This window comes from Ambystoma mexicanum, chromosome 2p (assembly GCF_040938575.1).
Source record: "Ambystoma mexicanum isolate Mex_15411 chromosome 2p, UKY_AmexF1_1, whole genome shotgun sequence".
Classification (NCBI taxonomy): domain Eukaryota; kingdom Metazoa; phylum Chordata; class Amphibia; order Caudata; family Ambystomatidae; genus Ambystoma; species Ambystoma mexicanum.
Genome location: NC_090923.1, coordinates 184,528,337 through 184,556,268, shown reverse-complemented (window position 1 = coordinate 184,556,268; position 27,932 = coordinate 184,528,337). Strand labels below are relative to the sequence as shown.

At 45.0% G+C, this 27,932-nt stretch overlaps 1 protein-coding gene across 2 annotated transcripts in view; it reads right to left on the bottom strand.

Moving 5' to 3' along the window:
* SRGAP3 (SLIT-ROBO Rho GTPase activating protein 3) overlaps positions 1-27,932 on the bottom strand; it is a 780,680-nt gene that overhangs the window by 509,962 nt on the left and 242,786 nt on the right. The window contains exon 1 of one of the 2 annotated variants that reach the window (XM_069643470.1): positions 9,452-9,731. The exons of the other annotated variant lie outside the window; for it this stretch is intronic. Coding sequence (XP_069499571.1) covers positions 9,452-9,524 — 73 coding nt within the window. The 5' untranslated portion in view covers positions 9,525-9,731. Of the gene's footprint in view, positions 1-9,451; positions 9,732-27,932 lie in introns of those variants that run through there. 2 annotated transcript variants of the gene reach the window in all.

Below are 27,932 nucleotides of genomic sequence, written 5' to 3'. Positions count from 1 at the left end.
TCAAACTATTATCATTACAATGATGTTCATGAGTACAGAATCAAAGATTTCGTTCAAAAGATCTGTGGAAATGCATGGTGAAGTGACCTATTTTGATTTGAAGTTGAATTTTATATATGAATATAGTTTGGTCAATATTTTAAGTACAATTATTATATTTCATATATATTTTAAAGTAGAATGTACTCTATTTCACTGAATTGGGTGTGTCGGGTCACTCTTAATTACGTAGGCCCCACTTCTTTGAAAAGCTTTGGGATTTGAGGGTGCTTCAGGCCTTTTTTACACCCCACTCCCAAAAAGGTGCATTATGGTGCACTAGAGCCCCCCTCGATTTCTTAGTCCACTTACAATACTGACTGCAAACTACTCCTGCTTCCAAGTGAAGCAGCCACTCATGACTCTATCAACAATCTGGAGGGTACTCATTTAAGCGAAAGGAAGTAAGGACAAGTCCATCTCACCAGGACTCGAACCTGTGACTGTCAAGGTGCCCGCAGAACTCTGCAGCAAGTGCATGACCCACCGAGCCCAATGACCGACCAATGACCTCCATTGCTGAAATTCACTTCAGTGCAGGAGTGGGCGGAGCCTACAATGATTCTTTATGGGAATTCAGGGCGAACATGGAGGTGCTTGATAACATAACAGGGACATGACAGCCAGTGCTGCCAGGGTGCTCACATACTACCAGGATAAGTAATAAGCCAACAGCATTGTCACGGTAAACAGGAACCAGACATTAGCTCCCAACAAAACTGTATGCATTTAAATTGAAACATTTCTGATACCCATAGCTGCCAAGTTTCCCGGTTCCATCCGGAATCTTTGAGCCAGTCCTGTTCTTTTTTTTTTACACTGCATGCGGGGGCTTGTAAGTCCACCTATTCAATGGGAAAAACGAAACTACAAGTTCCAGCATGCAATTGGAAGCAAAAAGCAGGACTGGCTCCAGGTGTCAAACAGGGAACTGGGAAACTTGGCAGGGAGGCATACCCCGTCAACCAAAAGTCATTTATAATCTGAAACAGCTGCATTTAGGGAGTTCCAATTAGCTGCTCTACAAAGCTCTTCCGAGGCACCCCCTTCCAACTCTGCATAGCTCTCAACTCACCCGCTTTTGGCGGGTTTTACCCGCCAAAGCATCTACACACCCGCCCACCCGCCAGCTCATCTGTTTCACCCGCCTTGGCAAAGGTGGGAGCTACGATTCATATTTTTGCCGGGACCCGATTTCGAGATCCCGAAATCGGGTCCCGGCGCGACTCTTCCTGCGCGAATGGAGGCGTGAAAAGCAAGTGTCATGCTTTGCACGCCCCCATTTCCTCACCCTTCCCCTCCCTGGCGCTCTCCTCCAATGAGAGGATTGTGCTTGGGAGCATTCCTCCCCACCTCCCTCCCGTAAAAGGTCAGCGACATAGAAGTAGGACTGACATTTCATGTTTTTACGGCAGTCTTACTTTTATGTTTATGGCCTTTCTGGGTTTTCACCCGCCTTGGTATCAAAAAAGGTTGAGAGGTATGACTCTGCCTGCGTTTCTGCATTGGCACCTGCGCTCTAAGGATCTGGCGCACACGCCAGAGCAGAGCCAACGCAGGATATCAATTGCCCATTCAAGCCAGGCTTCAGCACAGCCCAGCCATTCTCAGATTGGCCACGTGTTATAACTTCCGGAAACTGCTGGACTGCTTCCGGTATGAGAGTGCCGCTTTACACAAAACCAGCGCGTGCCAGAGAAAGTTACAGAGAAACAAACACGCGTTATTAAATAAAGGTGCCGTCTTAGATTAAGATTCACATCTACCCATAAACTTGAGGGGCACAATGCTTGCTGAGAGCTCACAAGGCCGAATAGCCTGTCCAGTCAGGTGGTGCCCATAGAAACACATGTTTGCCCTTCGTGACATACCAGAGGTTAAATAACCATTTGCGCGTTATACTGGGCTCACGCAAAAGCGCAACCCAACAAGGAAATGCCAGGCAATTCTCCTCTGCACGGAAGTGCCCGAGGCAACACCTGGTCCGGGACGACCTTGAAGTACAATTAGAACACATTTTTTTTATTTTTCTCCTTCTTTCATTATTCCCTTTTTTTCTCTTTTTCCTTTGCTCTAAAACATTGTCGATGAATCTTGATTTTACTCATTTTTTGTATACGTGAAAAGTCGATGATTGGCTAAGAAACAATAAAAAAAAATGTAAAATAAAAAAATAGGACACTTTATACAACAAGCGAAATAAATGTGCACCTACAGAAATGGGCAGATGAACTGCCCAGTACACACGCAAAGCAGCCAATAGGAGACCGGGGTGGTGGTCCGAGATCTGACCACCCATGTCAGGGCTGCTGCCTTCTGCACTCTCCGCAGCTTCTCAAACTAAAGTTGGTCTAGACCTGTGATAACCCACAAACTGTAACTGTGCAATTGTGCAAGTCTAGTCCCGGCTGACAGCCATTGCCACCACCTGTCAGTATTGCTTCACAAAACGAGACTACAGTACCCCGCGGTCTGCTTTAGTTACTGCGGTTTTCTGAGCCTTGCCCTTTTTTGGCAACACAACATATTGCATTTTCTTTTAAGTTCTCACAACAATCTGAAAGGTGCACTTTGTTAGGAACTGGAACACACGCACAAACTTTGCTCCCTCTTTCTCTGCACAATGGACACCCCAGGCCCAGCCGACGCTCCTTAAGAACGGTCGACTTCATTCACACAGGATCTGGTGCCACCACCTGTCCATTTGTGCCCTAGGGCACGACTCTGTAAAGTAATGTTCTCCTTGACCACCAACATGTCTGTTTACACCGAAAAACGCTAGCATTTTCTTCGCACTGAACCGTCTCTTCGATATTTTTCCCAGACTCACCTACTGCACTGCACAGTCTTCACGTTCACTTAAATACAGGGCGTCGCAACTTTTTCAGACTCAGTCGCGTGGGGCATCCCGAGCAGCACCCCCATATTGGCAGTTTCAGGACACAGCAACATATTACTTTGATTCGGGTCATTAAACGTGCGCTTTTTTAGAGCGCACATGGCAGGCTGCCTGCCTTTGCTGGCTGGCACCTTCAGGTTGTCACCTCCCTACGGCTTCTTGCAGTATCCAGCAAGGTTTTTATCAACGCTTTGCCTTTTTACTCTGGTTTCGTCAACCATGGAAACTTAGTGCCTTGATGCCTTCGGGTTTAGTGTGCTTATCAAATGCAAATAAATAAAATAAAATAAATAACCCTGCTGGCAAAGAACGATTAATAGCTTTTCAGTGGACATATACTGTTTCAGCTCCCTGCTGGCTGACTATCGTGACAACCTGCAGCTATTAACACCCTCACTGCATTCTTTTTACTACACTACAATGTAAGCTTCCCCACAGGCGAGTCAGACCATTTTTCCCAGCTGTAGGTAGTGGGGATCCCAGACATTATGTTCAAAATGGGGCACCATCAGTCCTGGTGTTCCTTCCGCCAGCCCTGCCAGTGCTCTATGAACGTATGCTTACATTCTAAAGAATAGGCAATGCCCTGGGCACATGTAGGGAAGCATTTTTTGGTTCATCCCTGGCACGTGGGCCCAGCAAGAATACACTAGACAAATGGTTTATATTCTGTATACATCTGTATAGTGTAAGTCTTGCGATTTATTCATTAATTAACCTTTATACCAGTATTGGCAACTAATGCTGTAATTAAAAGCATGAACAAACATGGAACGAGTGAATTATGGTGCTCCTTAATAAACACAATGTTCTCTAGTCTTTATCTTAAGAACAAATAGTGTGGCCAAACAACCTCTTGAGTCTACCTTAATTAGACAGAAAATAAGATGAAGATTAATGGAAAAGATGTACTTTCAAAAGTTTTTGGTAGGAGCTCCCTGAGGTTGATGGGGGCTGGCTGTTCCATGCTTTCATAGACGTTATCTCCTTGTCTAGCTGCAGAAGTGAAATTGCAGCCTCTGTCTGCAGTGGCTGTGGGTGACAGCAGATGTCAGGAATGCACGTGTGACATGTGAACTTACCCAGTGCCCCTAAAGAGCAGGTGCTGCAGTTGTCAAGAGCCTGGCAAGACAAGGGTACATGTAATGCACTATACTTTTGTCATGGAGCTTCATGAAGGGGGCAGGTCTGATTTGCAGACTTCTCTTTCAGAGACAGACTTACCCGCATCATTGTATTATGTAATAAAAATCAAAAGAGACAGGGCTCTCACACCCTTGCCAGATGGCAGATGCCCCCGGGTTCAGTGCACTTTATAAGTGTCACAATAAATAAATAAATAAATGGCAATCTGTCACAGCCTCACTCATGGTTTACTAGACTATAGAGTTGCTCCCTATATAATAATATTGGCCATTGACATATTGCATTCCACAAAGTTATTAGTCTCTTGCCTTACATATATCAACTTCTTGTAAAGTCACTTCCATTCATGCCCCGGAGTGTCAAAGACTGATGGGCTTCTCTGTGACGTCACTTCTGATGATGTCAATGCATATGCAAATTAGGATGACATGTCTTACTGTACACTGTCTGGGAAATGCCAGAGGCGGCCCTGGAGTAAAAACGAATAGGTCAGTGCCAAATATTCGAAGAGATCCTACAGGCGTTTGTTATTTGTTACGTGTAGTATATGTCTTAAAATGTAATTTGCTACTAATATTTATACCCCTCAATAAATGGATATGGCCGGAGGATGTAGGTGTATGGGCCTCTATACCGTTTTGTAATGCTGGCCACCCTTGTTTGTTCCCCTTAGAAACAAAGGGAAATTCACTGGACTGGTGGCAGAGATATTTAATGATCGCATAGAACTCTGGAAGTCCTGTAATGTTGGACATGCTGGGCCTGGACTATTGGCAATTAGAACATTTCACACCAGGCCTCGTCCTGTGAAAGGTTAGTAGGGCTGGGACAGGGCCCGGGGTGGCTTCCAGCAGGCCCAGCCTGCCGTGAAACCACCCACATTCCCACTTGCTGGCCAGTCGGCTTCTGACTAAGTCACATATCTATTGGCTGAATCGTCAGGACCTAGCCGCAGCCTCGTATTCAGAACTGGGCTCCGTTCGCCGGAAAACAACAGCTTATTTTGCTCCAGTTTTTTCCAGAGAGAAAAGGGTGTGGGCGTCCCACCCTCTGTCATTAGCCATTTTTCTGGCGTCGACGTCTGGGCTGCTCGGGACCTGTGGCTGGCCACCACTAACCAACCGTGGTCTACCACAGGGAACGGAGTGGGAGCGAGAGGAAGAGGCGTCTAGCCTAAATATAGGCACTGTGCGTGGGACGCCCCCTCGCACAGAAAGCAGACACACAACAGTGATGCCCATTCGTGTTCTTTACTTGTGTTTGTCTTTCATCTTTAAACTTAATTTAGGGAGTGGGTGGAGCCTACAATGATCTCCTGTGGGAATTCAGGAGGAACACACTCGCTCATAGCACTTTTGGCCCATCTCCACCTCTACTTCACTTGCCAGCAGAGGCGTTGCTAGGGGGGGCAGGGCGCTGAGGGGGCTATAGCCCCGGGTCTTTTGGTTGTAGCCCTGGATAGAAGCTCAGGGGCTAGAACCAAAATGCTAGCTAGCCCTGAGTCCCGATAGACCCGACATTAGCGTAACCCCAGATCTTTTCCACACCTAGCAACACCCCTGCTTGCCAGCAAGGCAGGGGGCCATTAATGAGTGGATGAATTCAGGCACGGACTGGCCTACAGGGCAATGCCTGAACCAAAAACGCAAAATGCTAGTGTGGCCACTTTTTTGGCCAATGTAGGCCAGTTTGATGAGTTACTTCACTCTGCAGCTAGTAATTTGGACCATTGTTGCTGAATAAATATTCTTTGAATTGCACAATGTGTGCCACATTTTAGCAAAAAAATCTCCCCCTAGGGCACTATTCAAACAATCTTTCACAAAAGGAATGAATTGCATTTTGCAACTGTGGGTCACTTTTTCATGTTGTGCCCGGGACAATGTTATGCCCCAGTCCGACCCTGGATGAATGTAATGATGATTGCTTTTATATTTGAATACTAGTGTCTGTATGTGAGAGTCAGGAGCCTTTTTTGCTTGGGCAAGATCATCTCCACTCCTCTTCTTCCTTTCTCCTCATTCCCTTCCCCCATCAACCAACCTCCCCCGCCTCTGTGTGCTCCCATCCTCTAAAGCGCTGTGAGGCAGACTTATTTCTGCAAGTTCGGCGTGGTCCAAAACAATAAATAAATAAATAAGTGGGTGTATATTAGGGGTAACAACTGATGAGTCCATAGTAGACTTGTAAACTTTGGAGAGGCTGAAAGCAAAATATGAGGACATTTTCCCTTGTCATTCCAATCATCTTTATTTGTGTTTTTAAAGTAAACTCATTCCCCACATCACTTGAGAGGTAATGAGCCCCCCTCCGTCGCCCTCGACACCCCATCCCAGAGTAAGGTGTTAGCTCTACACTGTGTTCCAGCATACACTCTCCGAGGATCTGGCACTGGACACGTGGTCGTCAGGGGGACCAAATAAAAGTCTGCAGATACATGAGGCCAGTACCCAAAATGAGGGTCAAACGGAGACATGAGGCCAGGAACCGAAAAGAGGAGCAACAGATACATGAGACGAGTACCATACATAAGAGATATTACCGATACATGAGGCCTATTACCGATACATGAGGCCAGTACCCAAAATGAGGGGCAACAGATATATGAGGCCAGTACCGTAAATAAGAGCTACTGCAGGCACACTAGGCCAGTGCCTAAAATGAGAAGGGGTAATGAGCACACCTCCCTGCGTAAGACAGCAGCACGCTCTCTCTGAGGTTCTGAGAATGTACATGGGTGCACCAAACCAATGACTACATTAAAGAGACTACCCTAAATTGGAGTTAGTGTGGATATATGAGGCAAATACTCAAAATGAGAAAGACTGCAGATGCATGGGGACAGTACCAAAAATGAAAGACTGCAGCTACATGGGGCCAGTACCAAAAATGAAAGACTGCATATACATGGGGCAAGTACAGAACATGAGAGGTTGCAGATATTTTAGGCTAGTACCCACAACGAGAGACCGTGTATACCTGAGGCCCATAGCCTCAGTGAGAGACATTGCAAATACATGAGGCCAGTAACCAAAAGGTAAATACTGCCAATACCTGAGGCCCATACCATAAATGAGCGAGACTGCAAATACATGAGGCTTGTGCCCTAAATGGGAGGCTACAGATACACAAGGCCAGTGCTCAAAAGGAGAGGCTGCAGATGCATGAGGCCAGTACCCTAAACGAGAGAGATAATAATTATAATTGGTTCTTTATAACGTGCTTAATACCCAGAGGTTTCTAAGCGTGTCCACGTCGTCTTGTTTCCAAGTCGAGTGCGTTGCCCCTGAGCTTTCTTCCAGAGACATGGATGCATAAGACCAGGAAAGATAAGAAGATCCTACTTTTTTATTTATTTTTTGCATTTAAATTGTACAACACGTTTTAGCAATGTATTTTAAATGAATATATAAAACAAAATTTAAAACCAGTTAGCCACTAAAGAAAAACAGCAATATCTAAAAAGGAGAAGAAAAGAAGAATACTTTTTATATTTTTTGTTTCTAACTCAAGATGAGATAAGTCAAGTCAATTTCAAGCCGAATTCAGTTCAACTCGCAGGGCCAGTCTCAAAAGAAATGTTTTCGAGGAATTGAACAACTGCAATTATATTTTTAGTTTGAAGTCCTTGTATTAACAAATTCCACCAAACCAAGGGGTCTAAAGTTATGAATTCAGAAAAAAGAGATCTAAAGTATTTAGTATGTAGATCTCTCAGCCCAGGACATCCCGTCCCAATGTGAACCAGGGTTTCAATCTCGTTGGTGTTTCTGCAAAACCGACAGTGATTTTCTTTGGACAGACCTGGATCCTACTTTTTAAAGAATATATCGCCAATCACGTGTTGCTCCGCTCGCGCAAGCCAATTTCTCTCTGCACCGCCTCTGCCCCTCCTACCTGCCCTAGCTTCTTAGCTACAGCCGTGGCCTGTCAGGAACCTCTGTGCAGGATTGTGGGCTTGCTAGCTAAATTCACGCTTTATAAATCACACGTACATACATGTTGTACTGCCCGAGGGCTGTCAAGGAAGATGAGAGAAGGGGAATAGGAGAAAGGAAAGGAGGAGAAGAGGAACTATGCTGTTGTGTTATGTAGGTTGTTGTTATAATACTCACACCGCTACAGGACTGCTTCAAAGCGCTTCGATGGAAGCGGTAAGGGGAGGAAAAAATATACAGAGGAGTGGGTAAGACATAATAACATGGTCTTATAAGATGGCATGTTGTTTGTGTGTTCCTTGACACGCTCATTATGAAATAGATCATCACTAGAGGCCCCAGTCATAATGAGACCCCAAAAGCATAATGAGAGGGTAGAAGGGGCCATGAAAAGATCCAGAGTCTGACATGTAAGTGAGGTGCCAGGACAGAGGGTCCCAGGCAAACAGTTGAGAGTGATTCGGTGCCACATCCCCCCACCCCCTCCCCAATGTGCACACGCTTCCCCATCATGCTCCCATATGGTTAATCATTATGTGGCCACCCAGACTTCAACTCCCATCATCCCATGACCGCATAATCAGAGGTAAAGGCTCTTGGGAGCTGAAGTCCCAAACATCTGGAGGGCCCTATAATGAGTAACCCGGCCTGAGTGCCCATGTTGACACATCTGGTTCCATCCAAGAAATCACTGGGTATCTGCCCGCAGAGACAGCGGCAGGGCAGCACCAGCCAGATTACCCCTACTATTCACCAATGTGTGACCCCGGGCATTGGGCAAGATGTCACTTCACCTGGAAGGAGAGCAAGACATGGAACAGTCATGTATGTCGAGAGATAGGCATCGAGATTGATGGCCCGAGAGGAACTACAAGTGAAAAGGCCAGCCTCAATCGCATGGCCCCCGCCACCAGGGCTAGGCACGTTCAAGGGTTTACTCACAGACAGAGGGTTGTCTGGGAAACAAAAGTGGCCTCGGAAATGTTTTTCAAAGTGGCCCCATGTACCACCACGTGAGCAAGCCCAAACCCTGACAAGAGGAGCAGAAGACAAGAGTAGCCTCATAGTAGCCTCATAAGAGGAGTGTAAAGAAGAGTACCCTCCCGGGAGGATAACTCTGCGGCAACGTGCTCACCTTGCAAACAAGATGACACGAAGCAACACGGGTTCGATCCCCGTGTCCGCGCTTCGAAACCTCGGGGTATTAAGTGCCTTATAAATACGCAACTAAGAGACATATTCCTGTAACAGCGCCTTGATGCCCCCGGGATGTGTGAGCGCTTTAAAAATGCAAATAATAATAATAAAAGAGGCCTGTGTTACAGAAAACTGCAGGCAAACCTCCCGGATTCCTTGTAGGCCAGTCCAGCACTGGGCGTCTACTTTAAGCGACTACACAATCAACTTAATAGAGGCACCGGGCCCTCACCTGGGAAGACGTCCCCGTTCTGGAAGGTTCGGCCCATATTCGGCGCAGGTGCGTCCAGGTGTATGGGGACCATAGGACGTGTGGTGTCGCGTCCCTGCAGCACTCAGCCGCGTGCTTCCGGAAAGAGGAGCTTGCAGTCCCTGCGAAACGGAGGGGCTGTTTACACCCTTGTGGTAAAGCGATCCCCCGGCTGACCGGGTCGGCCCAGGCCCGTGCCCAATTAAAGGGTTCCAAAGGCGGGGCCCTGCCTGTGAAGGAGCCCCTGGCGCAGCCCGTCTGGAGCCCGGATGGCTCCGCTCGGCGACGCCTCGGCGTGATGTCACTCGGGGATGTTTTTGGAGCGCTTTAGTGGATCTGAAAAGCCCCTGGAATGCAGTGCGGCACTGACTCACTCCCCTGGAATCGGTCCGGGGCCCGGGGGAGTTCTGCTCCACTCGCACGCCCAGCTCCCTTTAATCCGGCTGCGGTGGCGCGCACTTCCCCACCGGCTCACACCGCAGCGGCCCGGGGTGAGCACCGCGCATCGCCCGGGAGGGACCCCGCGTAGCCACCCTGCGAGGGGAGGAGGGGTGCAATGTGTGAAGACTGGCAGGGCATCTAAGGAACTACCTGCCCATCTGACTCATGGACACCCCACAGCCCGCGGGTAAAATAAAACCCATTATCCTTCAAAGGTCAAACGACGAGCAAGACGCGCGCAGCCAAAGATTAAGGCCCTGGTCGCAATTCTAAACCCTATTACGGTTTCCGAGTGAAAGAGTGAAAACGCTGCACGCCTGGCAAACTAGCATGAGGGGGAAGGAGGGGAGCACCGCGACCAACAGCCACTGCAGGCCGACTGCCAGGCGGGGCAGGGTGACACCATCCCTGGGACAGGCGGGGGTTCTTCCAGCCGTGCCCTCCACCCCTACCCCATTCACTGGCTTTTTCTATGTAAGATCGCTCCTACTTTTTTTTCCGCTGAGCCTATTTTTTTTCTCTTTTAGTTTTATTAGTCTCTTTTAGAACATTTTATGCAGAAGGCCATAGGCCTAGGTATTAACAGAGGTTAGAGGGCGGCGGATGGGTGAGGTTTTCTGGCCTTCTGGAAGGAGGGGTGGCTGCAAGGCTGCACATGAGCCTTGACAGACAGCAACACTTCAGTGGCTTTATTCCACAGAGACTCCCACTGAGCTGTGGTATGGCCACGAGGCACTCAATGTGCACCGGTGACTCAGTAGCAGCATAGCACAGATAGTCACCTGTAAAAACACATTCTGCGTACCATCAAACAATTCAAATCCCTTTTCTTAAAATGTTTTCAATCAAATACGATTTTGCTCAACACATAACAATGACATTACATTCAAGACAGGATCGCTTTCACATTCTCCATGTCATTCCCTGAGAAAATAGCCAGGCCAATTTCGCAATGTATCCAGAACACCACCATGTCAAGTTTCCATTGCTCCAGGAAATGACCAGGCCAGTATCTTCACACCCCTAAACAACGACAGTATGACTGTTTCACACTGTTCCCTTTAAAGAAGAGGTCTCCAACCCATGGCTCTCCATTTGTGGTAGAGTACAACTGCCAGGATCCTGCTAACATTGGATATACTAACTCGGGCTGATAGGAGTTGTAGTCTAACACATATGGAGAACCAAAGGTTGCAGGCTCTGCACACACTCTGCCATGCCAATTTCTCATTGGCCCCAGAAAACTGCACCATGCCTCTTCCTATTGCAACAGAAAGTCATTAGGCAGTTATATATCGCCCCATAGAAAATATCCCCAAGCACTGGCCCCTCATTTTGTGCTCCCATCAAATGAATGACTTCCTCCAAAGCAGAAACACCATTCCACTGTCTCACCTACACGTGTGGGCGTGCATGCAATCACACAGGCATAAATGCATACCTCTGCGCTGCCCTCGCCTGTGCTTCGCTACCAATGTCCTCCGGTCACCAGCATCATAGTTCTGTACATTTCAGGGTACAGGGTGACTCAGTGCTGGGTGACTCACCGCCGGGGCAGGGCTGGGGCATAACGAAACTCCCTTCCTTGTGCCCTTGGGTTGAGGGTGTGGTCGGAGAGTCTCTCTCAGCTAATCCCCCACAGGTTAGCCTGTGACTATAAGGACAGAGTCAGGTGAAGACGCCTGTGTCACAAGCTATTCATAGACGATTGAGTTGCTGGCATTAGTGCCTGGCATCACTTCCTGGCACCCTGCCCCGTGCAGCACTCCTTACCAACTATATTAGCATTTAACTTGTCTTTTTATAGTATCTGAAGACTATATTTAGGCCTTTTTTAGTATTCCATACTATTCCTTCTGTGTCTCGGGAGGATAGCTCAGGTGCAACGTGCTCGCGTTGGAAGCAAGATGACACAGAGCAACACAAGCTCGATACCCGGCTCCTTGCTAAGAAACTTCTCAGTATTAAGCGCGTTATAAATAACCTATCATATATCAATACTAGTCTATAAAGATTACTCAACATGCTGAATGCTAATACATTAATAAAAGAATACTAAACACGTGTGTTTTATCATATCTTCACTTCAGCATTGAATAAAACATTATCACTGCTTACCCCTGCCAAGAAGACTAAAAGGAAGAACGGGGCTGAACTGGGCCCTTAGACCTGGTACAGCACAGCAGCTGCTTGAGCGGTGCACTAGTCTATGTATTTGCCAATGAAACTCCATGCACATTAAATGGACCCAAGAGAGTGGCCCCCCTAATGGTGTCCAGCCAAAGGATAGAAAAAAAAGGGCCGAATGCACTTTTTTTTCGAAACCAAAAAGGCCCGGAAAAAAAAGGGTCGAATGCTTTTTTATTTATTTATTTATTTATTTGTTTCGTATGCATAAAAAAGTTTTTTTAAAAAGGAAAACGGGGGGTTGGCGGGGAACCCCTCCATAAAAAAAAAAAAAAAAAAGCGACCCTTTTTTTCGATCCTTTTGGTGTTGAAAAAAAGGCATTCGATCCTTTTGTTTTAGATCCTATCACCTATAACCTCCCCCTAATGCATCTTCAGTTGTCATGTACCCATCCCGGAAGGGTCTTGAAAGTGGGTGGGCAGAACCCTTACCCTTTTACTTAGTGGTCTTTTAGAATTGGCACAGGATTCCAAAGGTGGAGAGCTTTTTAAGTAGTTAATGGTTAACGGCAACTCATCCCAGCAAGGTAGGATGTTGTAGGAGTGTTAATGTAATAGCTGGACATAGAGAACATTATTTTCTATATGTCTATTAGTGTAGAACGATGAATCTTCATAGCTCTCAAGTTTCTGGTGTCCATCCATGAGAAGGCCACCGAGTCCTGTTCTTTCCCCCTTTGGATTCTGGGACTTGTAGTTTTCCCCCCTCCATTTGAAATATAGAAAAACTACAAGTCCCAGAATTCCACGCATGGCCACGAGAAACCCGGGACATCTGAATCTTATCTGGCAAACTTAAAATATATCTATTTTTTAATAAGTATAATCCTGTACTGCCATCTGCTAGATTCCGAGATGGAGAACACCGGGAAGCAGGATGTGAAAAAGCAGGAGCATTCTGCCTAGTAAGTTATTCATTTAGCATTCCTCTGCTTTTGGAGTAACCGGGGCAGTGCGGGAGCTTGCCAGTGAGAAGAGTTGGACAATATGGTAATGAATTTTGAGCAACAAATATTATACATTGTTTGCTTTATTTTGCACTTTGGCAAAGCTGGTCAGATAGCATAGTGAGCTAAGCGCTTGCCCCTGATATCTGTGCGCAACCTGCTGTGGCAGGTTCGAATTCTGGCAGGGGCAAATCAGCCTTTCATCCTTCCGAGGTCGATAAATTGAGCACCACTCTGTGGGAGAAGAATGTCTTCTGTTATTTCAGCGCTCTGAGAACTATGGGTGTGTAGCGCTATATAAGAAATACATTATTATTTTTAAAAAATTATGTTTTTTGCGGAATCGATAAGCACTCAAAGGTTAAATATAGTTGTGCTCTCGGGCATCACAAACATTTGCTATTGGTACTATTCCATCATTGAAACTTGCCATCCCTAATTTACAGCAAAGTTTTTTTACAGTGAAACACTGAAAACCAACCACCAAATTGCTCTTTTAAGCAGTGAGTCTATTTTTTAAACCCAACATTTGGCGGTTTGGATGGGTTAAAACGAGAACACATACAATTAAAGTTCCAGCTTCAAATTCAGGGGGCACGTTTCAGAAAACTGCTTGACGACCAATTGAATTGTAGAACAGCAGCTGAATTCCTCTGCAGGAAGTCCTGCCCCCAGCCTTCCTATATGCTGGAAGCCAGACGTTGCGACATGCACAACACCAGTGATGTGCCTATTCCACATAGAGCCTTCGATAAAAGTTATCCATTGAGAAACCCTACATGATGTATCGCCGTAGAGATGACAATCTCCTGGAAGAGATCCCAGAAGGAATATGAAGATGAACGAAAGAGAAGTTGGCAACGAACGTCATAAGAAGCAAGCGTGACGCACCGAGAAGAGTGGCTAAAGAAGAGGATGTATAGACTTTATGGAATCTGATGATGAAATAAAGAATCGAGTAAACTTTCAAACACAGAGTGAAGATTGCACATGTGAAGAGCACTGCAGAAAATGCAAGCCATTTAATAACTGTACAGATGCAGCAACGCAAATAGACTAAGTAATCATAAAGGCTAGCTATATGTAGTGAATAGACTGCAGGCGGTGCCGTCATTATATAGAACCTGGAAATCGGTGTCACATGTTTAGTAAGCTCGGACCCACGAAGAAGGAAGGATTGCAAAAGCTGTGTTGCAGCAACATTAAGCTAAAAGCATGGAAAGGCCTGGAAGAGCTGTCTGGCCTGGTGTCAAAAGATGAAGTAGCCAAGAACTGGTTATCTTTCTGAAAAGAGCAGTAACCATGAGAGGCTGAATCAATTAAATTAATTAATTGACAATTAATTGACAATTAAATGCTGCAAAATAGGCTGAAGTACGGTCTCCTGTCACGTGAGCTAAGGATGGAAATAGAAGGTGGGCATGCTGCTCTGGATCTGGGATAGCATGTGCCTGTGCTCCCTTTTATTCCCAGGAGCAAGGATACTTTGCAAGGCCAAGTTCAAAGACAATCTGAATGGCATGAGCGATGAGAGATGTTGGGCTAATTGGGTGGGGCGACATGGTCAAAGTCCCCCCCTCTGGCAACTGGGGTACCAGCTTACGTGCTGCTAGTGAGCCGAATGTTCCAGAAGGGTACAAGCGTGCCAACCAATTATAGAGGACTATAAAACGAAGGGCTGTATATTTTGAGAGCCAATAATATACTGTGTACCTAATAACTGATGAGGATGATTTGCACTAGGGGTGGGAATAAGTTGTCCACCTGACTGTAGAGACCCAATCACAACCCGTCCCTATATAGAGAGTATACTTAGATGTTCCCTTTCAGCATATCACAACCCCCTGTAGGTTACTCTTATTTGCCACGTAGTATGACATCGCGTATGATGAATTTCTGCTTTATAAATGTGTTTTTTTATGAAATGCTTTGAAAGAACTTAAGCGAGTGTCCGTTGATGTCCGTTGTAACTCCCTGTTTAAGTCAATTGATATTAAAACACTTCAATGAGACTTTTTGCCAACTTCCAGAGTCGGTCTTAATTGGTGTAAGAGTTATTCTGCATCCCATCTATACACTACGTGTTACTGATTTAAGGATCCCCGGGTTCAGACTGAAACTGAGAGAGCACAATACACAGTGCATAATTTGTGGGGGTATTTGTGAGTCCTGGGTGCCGGGACTTATTTCTCAGCACTAGCACTTATTGTGTCAGATTTAGTTGGATTTTCATGTTTTGTTTGTTTCAACTGCCAGCAGGAGCTACGGCAGTTCGGATGGGGGCCAAGTGCCTCTGCATGCAGGGATGGTTGATTGTTATTCATGAACCTGAATAACCACGAAGGCGCTGCTGTGCTAGTTATCCAATTTCATAAATACCAATTAACCAGAAGGTGACAGCACTGGCTACTGTTGCTGTCATGCCTGCACACTGCTCCAGTCAGCCTACATGACAATGGCACTGACCTTCTACTGTAGTAACCGACAGCACTGCTGCAGCAAGCTGGGTGGCTTAGGTGTGTGGTGCAGCAGGCAGACAGCCACAGTACTAGGGCATGCTAACTAGACCAGTGCGCAGGTGGGTACATGCATGCATACGTGTCACTGATATGGCTAGCATGTGAAAGGCTCTGTTGCACTTCTGCATTCGGGGCAACTTGCAAGGCTTTGTTAAGTTGGGCGCTGCCCCCATTCTCTTTCGGTACACGCCCTGTATGCCAAGTCGTCAACTCTTCGAGCCTGAAGCACCCTGGTGGGCGACTGCGACTGGCACTGAAAGAACAACAAATGGCTGCCATAAGTACCGGGAGGATAGCTCAGGGACAACTCGCTCACCTTGGAAGCAAGACGATGCAGAGCAACACACGTTCGATCCCCGGGTCTGTGCTTGGAAACATCTGGGTATTAAGCGCGTTATTAATAACCAATTACAATTACTTGTCATGCCGGTGGGGCAAGGCAAGAGGGGAAACGGGAACTGCTGAGGAGGCGTGACGGTGCAGAGTGCAGGTTTAGGCAAGCAGAAGGCCTTTCTGCAGTGTTTGACAGGCAAGTTCACCAGCTCCGTAGGGATTTTGACTGCTTATGTCCATCACTTTATAATTGGAAGAAAGCAATTGCGCTATTTGGGGTGATGGACACCTGTCACATTAAGAAGCAGAGGTACATTATAACCAGAATGATGCATTGTTTTGTATCATTTGTATAGCGCCTTTCACCATTGGCATGTGTTAAAACACGCCTCTGAGCATCTGGTTTCTCATTTCAAGAAACAGCTAAGTATGTTACGTTATTCACTCAATCATTCATTCTGTCATTTGTTATAGCGCCTTTCACCGCAATTATGGTGCAGACGCGCTTGTGGTTGAACGCTTTTGTTGATTGGAACTTGTAAATTGCATATCTAATGGGGAATTGCAAACAGCACTCTCAATGCGCGTCAGCCCCTAGCATGTTGACCCTGTGGGCATCAGCAGAGCGGGGGGAGGGGGGGAGTTGGTGGAGATCCAGCCGCAAAGTGACACTGCTGTGCTCGAAAATATCTGGGCCTTGGCACGCTTGTTTTTATAAATTAAGCACTAACAATACACACACCACCACACACCACCACCAAATTAATTAATCACAATTTTACAAGGAAGTTAACAGCAACGCAGACAAAAAAAACACGGTTTACGTAGCACATCAGACCATCTACCTCCTGCTTCATAGCACTTAAACAAAAGGAGTTATTATGACCCCGGTACTCATTTCTTCAGAAATGCGAGGGGTTGTGTTATATTCGCACCTGGTACAAGCACGTCACTTGCTGAGCTATCTAAACGGCAGGGGCACGTGTCCAGTGAATAAATAAAGACTGGGAAACGCTAATACCCGCCCGCTCCCATCCCGTTCTCAATCGAACACACCTGCTCCACTGCCTACGCCGGGGGATAGCCAGCCCAGATCCCCGACGTTAAACAGCAGATGTGCTTAAGCAAAGGTTCATTAAAACGCCCACCACCTTTTTCGTTAAAAACCTGCTTTCATGGCCTGTCAGGCTAAGAGACGGCAGCATTCTCTAAATGCCAAGCCTATCAGCAGCCAAGAGATCTGGCTTCCAAGCAACAGCCTCCAATATTGATGTGTTTCCTGAAGTGTGGCCCTCCTCGATTTAGAAACTGCATGTCGCCACATCTAGATAGGATTGTGAATGTTAGCATCTGCCACACCTAGAAGGAACTTGAATGTTAGCATGTGTCACACTTAGAATTGAGATCATTAGCCTGTGCCGTATCTAGATAATATTGTGAATGGTAGCAGGAGCTACACTTAGATGGAATTCTCAATGTCAGCATGTGCCACACTTAGATAGAATCGTGATCATTAGCCTGCACCACATCTAGATAGGATTGTGAATCTCAGCAGGTCCTACACTTAGATAGAATTGTGAACATTAGCCTGCACCACATCTAGATAAGATTGTGAATGTCAGCATGTCCCACACTTAGATAGAATTGTGAACATTAGCCTGCACCACATCTAGATAAGATTGTGAATGTCAGCATGTCCCACACTTAGATAGAATCGTGAACATTAGCCTGCACCACAATTACATAGGATTGTGAATGTCAGCGTGTCCCACACTTAGATAGAATCGTGAACATTAGCCTGCACCACATCTAGATAAGATTGTGAATGTCAGCGTGTCCCACACTTAGATAGAGTTGTGAACATTAGCCTGCACCACATCTAGATAAGATTGTGAAGGTCAGCATGTCCCACACTTAGATAGAATTGTGAACATTAGCCTGCACCACATCTAGATAAGATTGTGAATGTCAGCATGTCCCACCCTTAGATAGAATTGTGAACATTAGCCTGCACCACATCTAGATAAGATTGTGAATGTCAGCATGTCCCACACTTAGATAGAATCGTGAACATTAGCCTGCACCACAATTACATAGGATTGTGAATGTCAGCGTGTCCCACACTTAGATAGAATTGTGAACATTAGCCTGCACCACATCTAGATAAGATTGTGAATGTCAGCGTGTCCCACACTTAGATAGAATTGTGAACATTAGCCTGCACCACATCTAGATAGGATTGTGAATGTCAGCGTGTCCCACACTTAGATAGAATTGTGAACATTAGCCTGCACCACATCTAGATAAGATTGTGAATGTCAGCATGTCCCACACTTAGATAGAATTGTGAACATTAGCCTGCACCACATCTAGATAGGATTGTGAATGTCAGCATGTCCCACACTTAGATAGAATTGTGAACATTAGCCTGCACCACATCTAGATAAGATTGTGAATGTCAGCATGTCCCACACTTAGATAGAATTGTGAACATTAGCCTGCACCACATCTAGATAAGATTGTGAATGTCAGCATGTCCCACACTTAGATAGAATCGTGATCATTAGCCTGCACCACATCTAGATAGGATTGTGAATCTCAGCAGGTCCTACACTTAGATAGAATTGTGAACATTAGTCTGCACTACATCTAGATAGGATTGTGAATGTCAGCATGCCCCACACTTAGATAGAATTGTGAACATTAGCCTGCACCACAATTACATAGGATTGTGAATGTCAGCATGTCCCACACTTAGATAGAATTGTGAACATTAGCCTGCACCACATCTAGATAGGATTGTGAATGTTGGCATCTGCCACACTTAGATGGAACTTGAATGTTAGCATGTGCCACACTTAGAAGTCCCACTCAATAATACCCAAACTCTCACCATCCACCTGATTTACCGTCCGCCAGGACCCATCGGTACCTTGGATGAAGACCTCAACGCCATTCTAACTAGCAATCTTAAAACCTCATCTCAAGTCCTCACCTTGGGGGACTTTAACCTAGGCTATAACGACCCAGCAGACCCAATATCTAATTCTATAGCCACCAACCTTGCTGAACTAGGTTTCGTGCAAAGAAGCATGGCCCCCACTCACTCGAAAGGTAGAATACTTGATTGTGTGGCTGAACACAATTGTGTAGCAAACATCACCAATATCTCACCTCTAATCTGGACCGACCATCACCTAGTCTCGTTCTGGTTAACTACCGACAGACCTACACCTCCACCCATCACAACAGCACCACCCACTTGTAAGAGGATTCAATTCAACACTACAGCTAAGTCAACGCCTAGTCTATAATACTGAATGAAAACCCTTATTGATATAACTTTATGTCCAGTTCATGCGTTCTGGATGACTACCCCTATATAACACCCCTCTCTTGGAATCCTCCTGACCCCACTGAGCCAAGAAGTAGTTCTGTTTTGCAAGTTAAAGGTTTATTTGATAATTTAAACAATATATATATATATCACGCTTTATAATAAATTAATAATTGAATATCACACTTAATCTGATATGATAAAGATTAACAACGGAGAATCTGGCACTAGCACACTTCTTTATAATCACTAAGGAGTTGACATGAAATGGATAAAATAGCAACAATACTTTTATGGTTTCAAATGGATGCAATGTGGAATGAAATGCAGTAAAGAAAATAACTTGATAGAATTTCAGCAAAAGACAATGTAATCACTTTCTTGGACCATTCACCCCCCCTTTTATGCAATGCAGGGAAATGGAAGGAAGGCACACAATTCTCAGAAATGCAATTCAAATGTAATTCAGTTCACCCAGCAACTTAGACTACAGAAGTTGAAAACACAGGCAAAATGCTTTGATATGTGCTGGAAATGGAGTGAAAATATGTTAAAATGCTTTTAATTCCCTCTAGAGGTTCAGGGTGAGTGGTATCTCGTTAATATTAGTCCAGGCTCACACTAGCAATGATTCAGGGATAATTAGCAGGTTAAACGAATTTCTGGCAAATAGAAGGCAAGCAGCAGCAGATTTTTACACGTGAAGAAATTTGCAAATCGCGGCAAAATTCGCGAATGCGTCTGGCGCGATTACAGAAGAACTACAAGGGCTATCAATATCGTTTTGGGGTCCTATGGAAGCCTAGGATCTCAGCTTCCAGATGAAAGTTACTGCAAGTCTCTAGCACAAACGGTTACGGAGATATGAGCGATTAAATAAAGGTCGTTTTTCAGATTGAAATTTTAAAGTTCAAAAAGACAAGTGCAGCTTGCAACTAGAAAATGACAAGTGACAGCTTTACAAATGACAGGTGACAGTTAGGAGACAGTTCTACTTAGATTAAAATAGGATTGAATTATATTATTTTAATTAAGAGATTGGTTCTGCACAGTTTTCTAGGTACTCACACTATATTCTTGAGTGAAATGGGCCTCGCCACGGATCTGGTCAGGTTTTAGACTGGACTCTGGTCTCTGCACTTCACAGTGATCTGGGTCAGCTTTCTCTGGTTCTGCTAACAGGTCAGCTCTACTCTGCTGGTCTGGGTCTCTGAAGGTTGATGGAGGTAAAGTATGGATTTTCCAGCAGAGCGTCCCGCAGCAAATGGATTTGAAGGTCCCTATCTGTCCTGTCTCTCTGCTTTTATGTGTTTTGAAAATGGGTGTGTGTGAGCAGCATCACTAGCCAGCCCCTCTCCACTTATCATTGGCCAAGCTTTCATTTCTCCCCTGATTGGGGAAGCTAAGTTGTGTCAGAGTGATGTCATTTTACAGCCTGCAGAAAGTCCACTCCTCCTGTCAACTTGCACACAAATCTAGATTTGAACCAAATACATATTTCATAGATACACAGTGGTTTGAAATTACATGCACCCATCACATATCACAGGAGGTATCCCCTGTTCCAACTCTGCTCTTCCTGGGGGCTTGCATTCAGAAATGGCAATATTTTGCACTTTTTAACTGGTTTGCAATATCGGACATTAACCCAAATTTACACACATGTGCGCAAGGAGTATGGACATTAGTTGATGAAGTGTCAGATTTTTCACATGCACACATTTTGAGTAATATCCTCTTTTCCGCTAAAACCCCCCTGAACATGCCACCGGTTCTAAAAACCTCTTAAAATGTGGGCAGAAAAATCACAAGAATTATGGTGTCATTTATAAAATTTCCACATGTCCGTACTATGAGTTATCCATCTTTTTAGAGTTAGGTTCTGGCCCCAAAGGGGTGTGGTTTTCCCCCAGCACAAGGTTGAATTTCTGGTTTTTCCAGTTCTGCCAAGCCAGCTTGCTCTCACAGGCAGTGCCCCTCCTTTGTCCTTCCAGGAGGAAGCTATATTTACGACATCTGCAATAAACCATCTGCCTGGGTCAGGACAGGGCTTTGTTCAGAGCTCCTGTATTCTGTGGGGGCTCCCCTTAATTCAATTATCAGAGAGATGGCATATCCTTAGTGTGGCCAGCAAAAGGCAGATAGGCCTGGGAACACAGCTGTGACTCAAGTTTCACTCCTGATGGGGGGTAGTTGCCAGGCAAAATTGGAATCTCTTTAAGCCAGTTTTTAGCTACATGTCATTTCTGTTCCCCAGTTTAAGTCAAGACATTTTTTTACATATGCAGCTAGGATGCTGATTCTAAGTTTAAAACTATGACATTTAAACAATTGCAACCTATGTGACACTCAAAGTAGGTCACTCATTTCTTTTAAACATTTACATTTGTAGTGTCTTTCAGTCCAAATTTACTTAAACTGCTGAAATCCACAGCTCAGCCAGTCTTGTTATAAACCTTCAAGTCACTTCAGAATATAACTTTACCTTGGATCCACCTCTTAATAAGTCTTTCTTTGGCATGTTTTGGGTTCATTTATTCAGTTTTCTACAAAAAGTAAAATCTGGTGTTGTTTTAAAACGCCGGCTTTTGGATAGTGGTGAGTACTGGTACTGCACCCCTTTTTGGGATTTAAGAAAATGAATTCCCAACAGTTATGGGTTTGCTTTTGGCAATCAGCATTGCCATTCCCAATGGTTTCAGACTACTGTGTGGGTAGTCCAATGGTGGTTTTAGGCAGTGTCCTTCTGTGCCCATAACATCGGCAAAAATGAGTGGCAGCCTATTCTTCATGCATTTCCCTGTGCATTTTCTGGGAAGCTCTGGCCATCATGATGTTTTCCATGTCAGTACTGCACAGTTTTGAGGTAGGGCTTGGATGCGTGGATAAATACATCCCACACACTCTCACCAGAAACAAGAAAAACATCACCGCAGAAAGACTCATCCCAAACCTACTCCCCAAACTTGATACACTCTCTGACAACACAAACCCAGAGATCCTAGTTGAGGAATATAATAAAGCCATGGCCACAGCACTGGACCTCATCGCCCCTCTCAAACTCAGACCGAGCAAACAGAAATCACACCTTAACAAATGGTATACACCATTCCTCAAAAACTTGAGGCAACAAAAGAGAAATTGCGAGGCTACATGGAAAAAATGTCCCTCAGCTGCTAACAAACTCAATCTATCCAAAATAACTGCACTCTATAAAAAAGAAATATACATGGCCAAACAAACTTCCTTTGACTCTCGTATATCGTCAGCCAAGTCCAATATGAAAGAACTCTTTTCCATTCTCAAAGAAGTTGAAACCCCCATACTACCCCTTGATACCTGCACCAAAGATAAAAACTGGTACTCAGAAATTCAGAATGCCCTGGCCAACAAGATCAAGACCCTTCAATCCAAAATCTCTAGCAAAAAAGCGACCTTAAAAGACCTGCCCCCTCCAAAAAAAACAGACAAGTGCACAACCACAGACCCCACCCATTTCAAATTTTCCAAAGTCAATACTCTCGATGTAGAAAAAATCATTTTGTCCTTGAAACCTTCTAATTGCCAGGGAGACCTCTGCACAGCACAGCTCATCAAAGACGCTGCTCGCGATCTTTCACCCTTCATCACGAAACTCATCAATGCCTCTTTCACCACTGGCTCCATCCCCACTAATCTAAAACAATCCTGGGCACTTCCTTTACTAAAAAAAACCTACCCTCGACCCAGCCATACCTACCAATTACCGACCCATAATGACTGTTCCCTCCCTACTAAAAATCCTAGACAAGGTCGCCTACGTTCAAATACAGAAGCACCTGAAAGAACACCACCTCTTAGGATCCAGAGGTGGATCCTCAACATGGAACTGAGACTGCACTCATCGACCTGAAAGCTCAGATTGATACACTCAGGGACAAAGGACAAGTTGCCTTGCTCCTCCTCCTTGACCTCTCTGCAGCTTTCGATTTGGTCGACCACTCTGTCCTATGCTCACATCTCCACACAGCAGCACACTTCTCTTCTGAGGCCATTTCATGGATCACCTCATTCCTTAACGGAAGAACTATGAGGGTCTTCTCTCCCACAGCTGCAGCAGACCCCATACCTATCACCTGCGGTGTACCACAGGGCTCTGGTGTCTCCCCTACATTGTACAACATATTTACCAGACCCCTTTTCGATGATTTGGATCATCTCGGTATCACCTACACTAATTATGCAGATGATACTCAGATCCTCCTTCCGCTTTCTGGAGATTATGGAAAGGATTTGGCCTCGCTAAATAGGGTGTACATCATCATCCAGGAATGGATGGCCACTCATGGACTATGCCTGAATGATGAGAAAACGGAGCTTATCATCATGGGTACAACACACAGTCTAATGAAACTTAGCCCGGCCTACAACTCCTTCAAGATAGATGGGAACAACATAAAAGTTGGACAGGAGGTTAAAACATTGGGTTTCTACTTAGACTCTAACCTCTCCTTCAAAAGACAACTGAGCTCACTGGCATCTTCATCTGCATATACGTGCAAATTAATCTGTGCAGCTAAACCTTTTCTGTCAGACACTAGCTGTCTCACACTTGCTAGAGCCCTTATACTATCCCGCCTTGACTATTGTAACGCCCTTTACCTGGGAACCTCCAAGGCTACCACTAGCAAGTTACAAACTCTCCAGAACAATGCCCTGAGGGCAGCCCTAGACATCCCCAGAAGAGAGCACAACTCAGGATTCAGCCTACAGAACAACTGGCTCCCCTCCAGAAATAAAATTCTCCTAAAGACTGCTTCACTTACTTACAAATCCCTCAACAACGCCGCCCCGATCTACTTGATTAACAGATTCCATAGACAAGCTTCCGCGAGACCCCTCAGAACTGCTTACAAAGACTGCCTTTTTGTCCCAAACTACAAACTTGCCACCATAGGAGGTAACAGTTTCCCGGTAAAAGCAGCCAAATTATGGAACTCTTTGCCTCCCAACCTCTGAGTAGACTTGCCCTACCTGAACTTCTGCTCTAAGGTAATTTCTTGGTTGAAACTGAAGGACTGCCAAGACAACTAAGTGCCAAGTCTATCCTCATGCGATCTGCACACTGTGTAACTTCGTGTGCCACTTTTTACATTTGTATATACCGTATATATTGCTTGCTTTCCTCTGCTGCTTTGTACATTCTCCCGTTGCTAATTTGTACTTTTGACACCTTGTAACCAAGCTTCGCATATTCTTGTAAATGCTGCGCCCTGATACCCCTGGGTACAATTGCGCATTATAAATAATAAACTAAACTAAACTAAACTAGAATTCAGAACTTTAGCCTGTGCCATATCTAGATAATCATTGTGAAGGTTAGCGAGTGCCACACTTAGACGGAATTGTGTAGATCAGCAAATACTACACTTAGACAGAACTGTGAATGTTAGCATGTTAAAGGTCACATAACCCACTAGCCAATATAAACTCAAAATCTCTGCATACTTATCGCACTAAAAAAACTCACACAACCATCTCTCACACAAACAAGCTGCACACACTCCACCACACCACACCACACCACACCACACCACCACATAAGCCACACCAACAGCACACGTGGACTGACACTGATCCAATACTTGCACCAAAGCTGAGCACCCGGTGTCTACCGAGTTGAAGCTGCCAACAGTACACCACTCATCTCACTATCCTACTCCCTCTTCACCTTACTAACCCATCCCACCCTATCGTTTATAGAGCCACCAGAGCCCCTGGGGACTAATTCCGTTGGTGACGGTACACTATATAAGTACCTTTAACATAACATAACACGTAGAGAATACGCAATTACAGACATCGCGAGAACAGCCACGTGATCAGCTGTACACAAAAGACATGGAATGGGGAAGCAGGTTCTCTCCGCCCAGCAGATCCTAGCCCTGCTCTGTGCTCAACATTTGACACCCGAGAGTCCATGCGAAAATCTAGTTACTTCACAATCTCCAGGGCACAAGTCGAGGCTACCTGGCGTCCGCTTACTTTTTCAGATGGCAGAGCCCCACCGTCCCCCAATCCCTGGTTTGTTTATAAGGAATACAAAGACATTTTTTGCTGCACTCACTTAAAGTAAACAATGCCCGCCAGGATTTGAAACCAGGTCCCTGCAGCACTGAGACCAGACACGTCTATTATTCTCATTTATTTATTTATTAGTATTTATATAGTGCATAGCAGCCCTGAGGCATCGTGGCACTGTTACATATAATCATGGCTGGTTGCAGAGGAAGGCTTGGTTACAATTGTTAGGACATACAGACTTAGTTACAGGCATTACTTTAGAGCAACAAGAACAAATGAGAACTAGGTTTCATGCGAGGTAAAGAACATAACAGAGTGTCGGAAAACATACTATGTAACGGAAGTTGCCTCGGTCCCGTGAGGATCCGCACGTAGTGATGTGGGTGTTTCATGAAGTTGTAAAATGTCTCATATGGACATTCTGATCTACAGGTTGTGCTTTCTTACATATTTGTATACATAAAAGGTGCACATCTTTAAAGCTTAGCCAGGAAATGCATATTTGTCCTCTGCACGTCCTTCAACTGGGAAAGACAAATTGAATGACATTTGCATATTTCACTTTAGGATATGTTCACTTTCTGTGACGTCATGTACCGTTGCATATGACAGAGATCCCCTACTTTTTTTAGTACTTGTGCCATGACAATCTCATTCATGAGAAGGAACAATTAAGACATTGGGGAGGATGATTACTAAATGAGCTCAGATCACACGATATCTTCAACAAATTCCTAGCTCCATAATCCATGGCATGGACGACAAAGAGCTCATCCGATTCAGTTTCAATCAGGTAGACTCGGTTGATGGGATTAGATCCGCCACAAGAATATTCCATAGCCTAACCATTCCTTCTGAGTGTAAGCCAAACCTTTACTACTACAGAAACACTTGTGTACAGGCAGGTTATAAATGCCATATCATATCATATCACAGCGACTGACTCTTGTTTACCACTTTGCAGGTGGCGACATGCTCACTATACTTTGAAATCCAATACTAGCACATGTAGATTGTTACTGACCTTCTCTCAGCCAATCAGAATGTTTAGAGTACAGTCAATAACTACTAGTATTGACTGCATACTGAACATTCTGTCTTCAAAGGCAGACAGGGAAAGAACAATGCAATGTCCAGGCAAGATTTCTTTCAACAACAATCAACCATTGATGCAGTAGCCCCGCTCACGACCAAAACACCCCATGCTGCTAAACGAACCAACTTCTGGTTCAACGAAGAGCTTATTTTTCTTCGTCACAACAAAAGCACATTGGAGCAGCTAGACAAAAAGGCCTGTACTATGGCCTCAGCTAACTCACTATTGATAGCCAACAAAACCTACAAATCAGCTGTAATAGCGTACAAAGCAACTTCTTTGAATACCCGCATAAACCACGCCTCTTCCAACAGCAAATAACTATTTACTATACTTAGAGAACCATATGCTCCATCCTCTCCTCCACACCCATCAACTAAAGTAAAGCCTGGTGCACTACTATCCAGAATGCATTAGCCTCTAAAATCCTGACACTACAAAAGATAATTCTATCCAAAAGGAAAATATCGGCCAGCAAATGTATGCCGTCCTTTGCGCCGGATGCCGGCCCTGAAAAATCTACCACCAAATTCAAATTCTCCTCTGTCTCCCAAGACCAGGTCCTTAACACCATCTCTACATTGAAACCCTACAATTGTTTGTAAAGGCGATAGCTTCCCTGCGCACCTAGTCAAACTTTGTGCCCTCAGTTTGGCACCTATCATAACATACTTCATTAATGTCTCCTTCACCACTAATGTGGTCCCTGCGAGTATCAAAGAAGCCTTGGCAACCCCACTTCTTAAGAAACCCTCTCTGGACCCTGCTATCCCCACCAACTACCGACCCATCACCACTGTGCCTTTCTTGTTGAAAACAGTCGACAAAATAGCCTCTACCCAAGTACAAGGGTATCTAGAAAGCAACCACTTGTTAGGAACCAGAAAATCAGGCTTCCAGTCTAAGCATAGCACAGAAACAGCATTATTACACCTGAATCCAAATGAAACTTCACAAAAATGTGCATCCTCCTTCTACTCAACCCGTCTGCTGCATTTGACTTGGTGGACCACGACAAACTGTGCAATGCTCTCTCACGTAACTCCAACAAGTCATTCCTATCACAGCGTACCTCAAAAGTCTCCATCAGCGATGAGGCTGCTAACCCTATCCCTGTACCCCTATGGTCCCTCAAGGTACTTCCCTATCTCCTATCCTATACAACGCATACACAAAACTCCTATTTGCAGCCCTAGACGCCATGGGAGTAATCTACACTAATTTTGCAGATGACACTCAGATTCTTATCCCCATCACGGGAGACCATGAACAAGACTCCACCACCATTAACAAGATTTATGTCATCATTCAAAAACTGGATGGCCAGGAACAGTTTGTGCCTTAATGACGAAAAACTGAGATCCTCATTGTAGACCACCCCTCCCGACTAAAATCAATTCATGCCGACTACTCAGTCATCACCGTTGACGGAACACCCGTCGCAGTACTTAAACCCCAGTACTTTAACAGGTCAAAATACTGGGCGTCTCTATAGACTCTAACCTCACTATGACCAAACACATCAGTACCCTCTCACGAC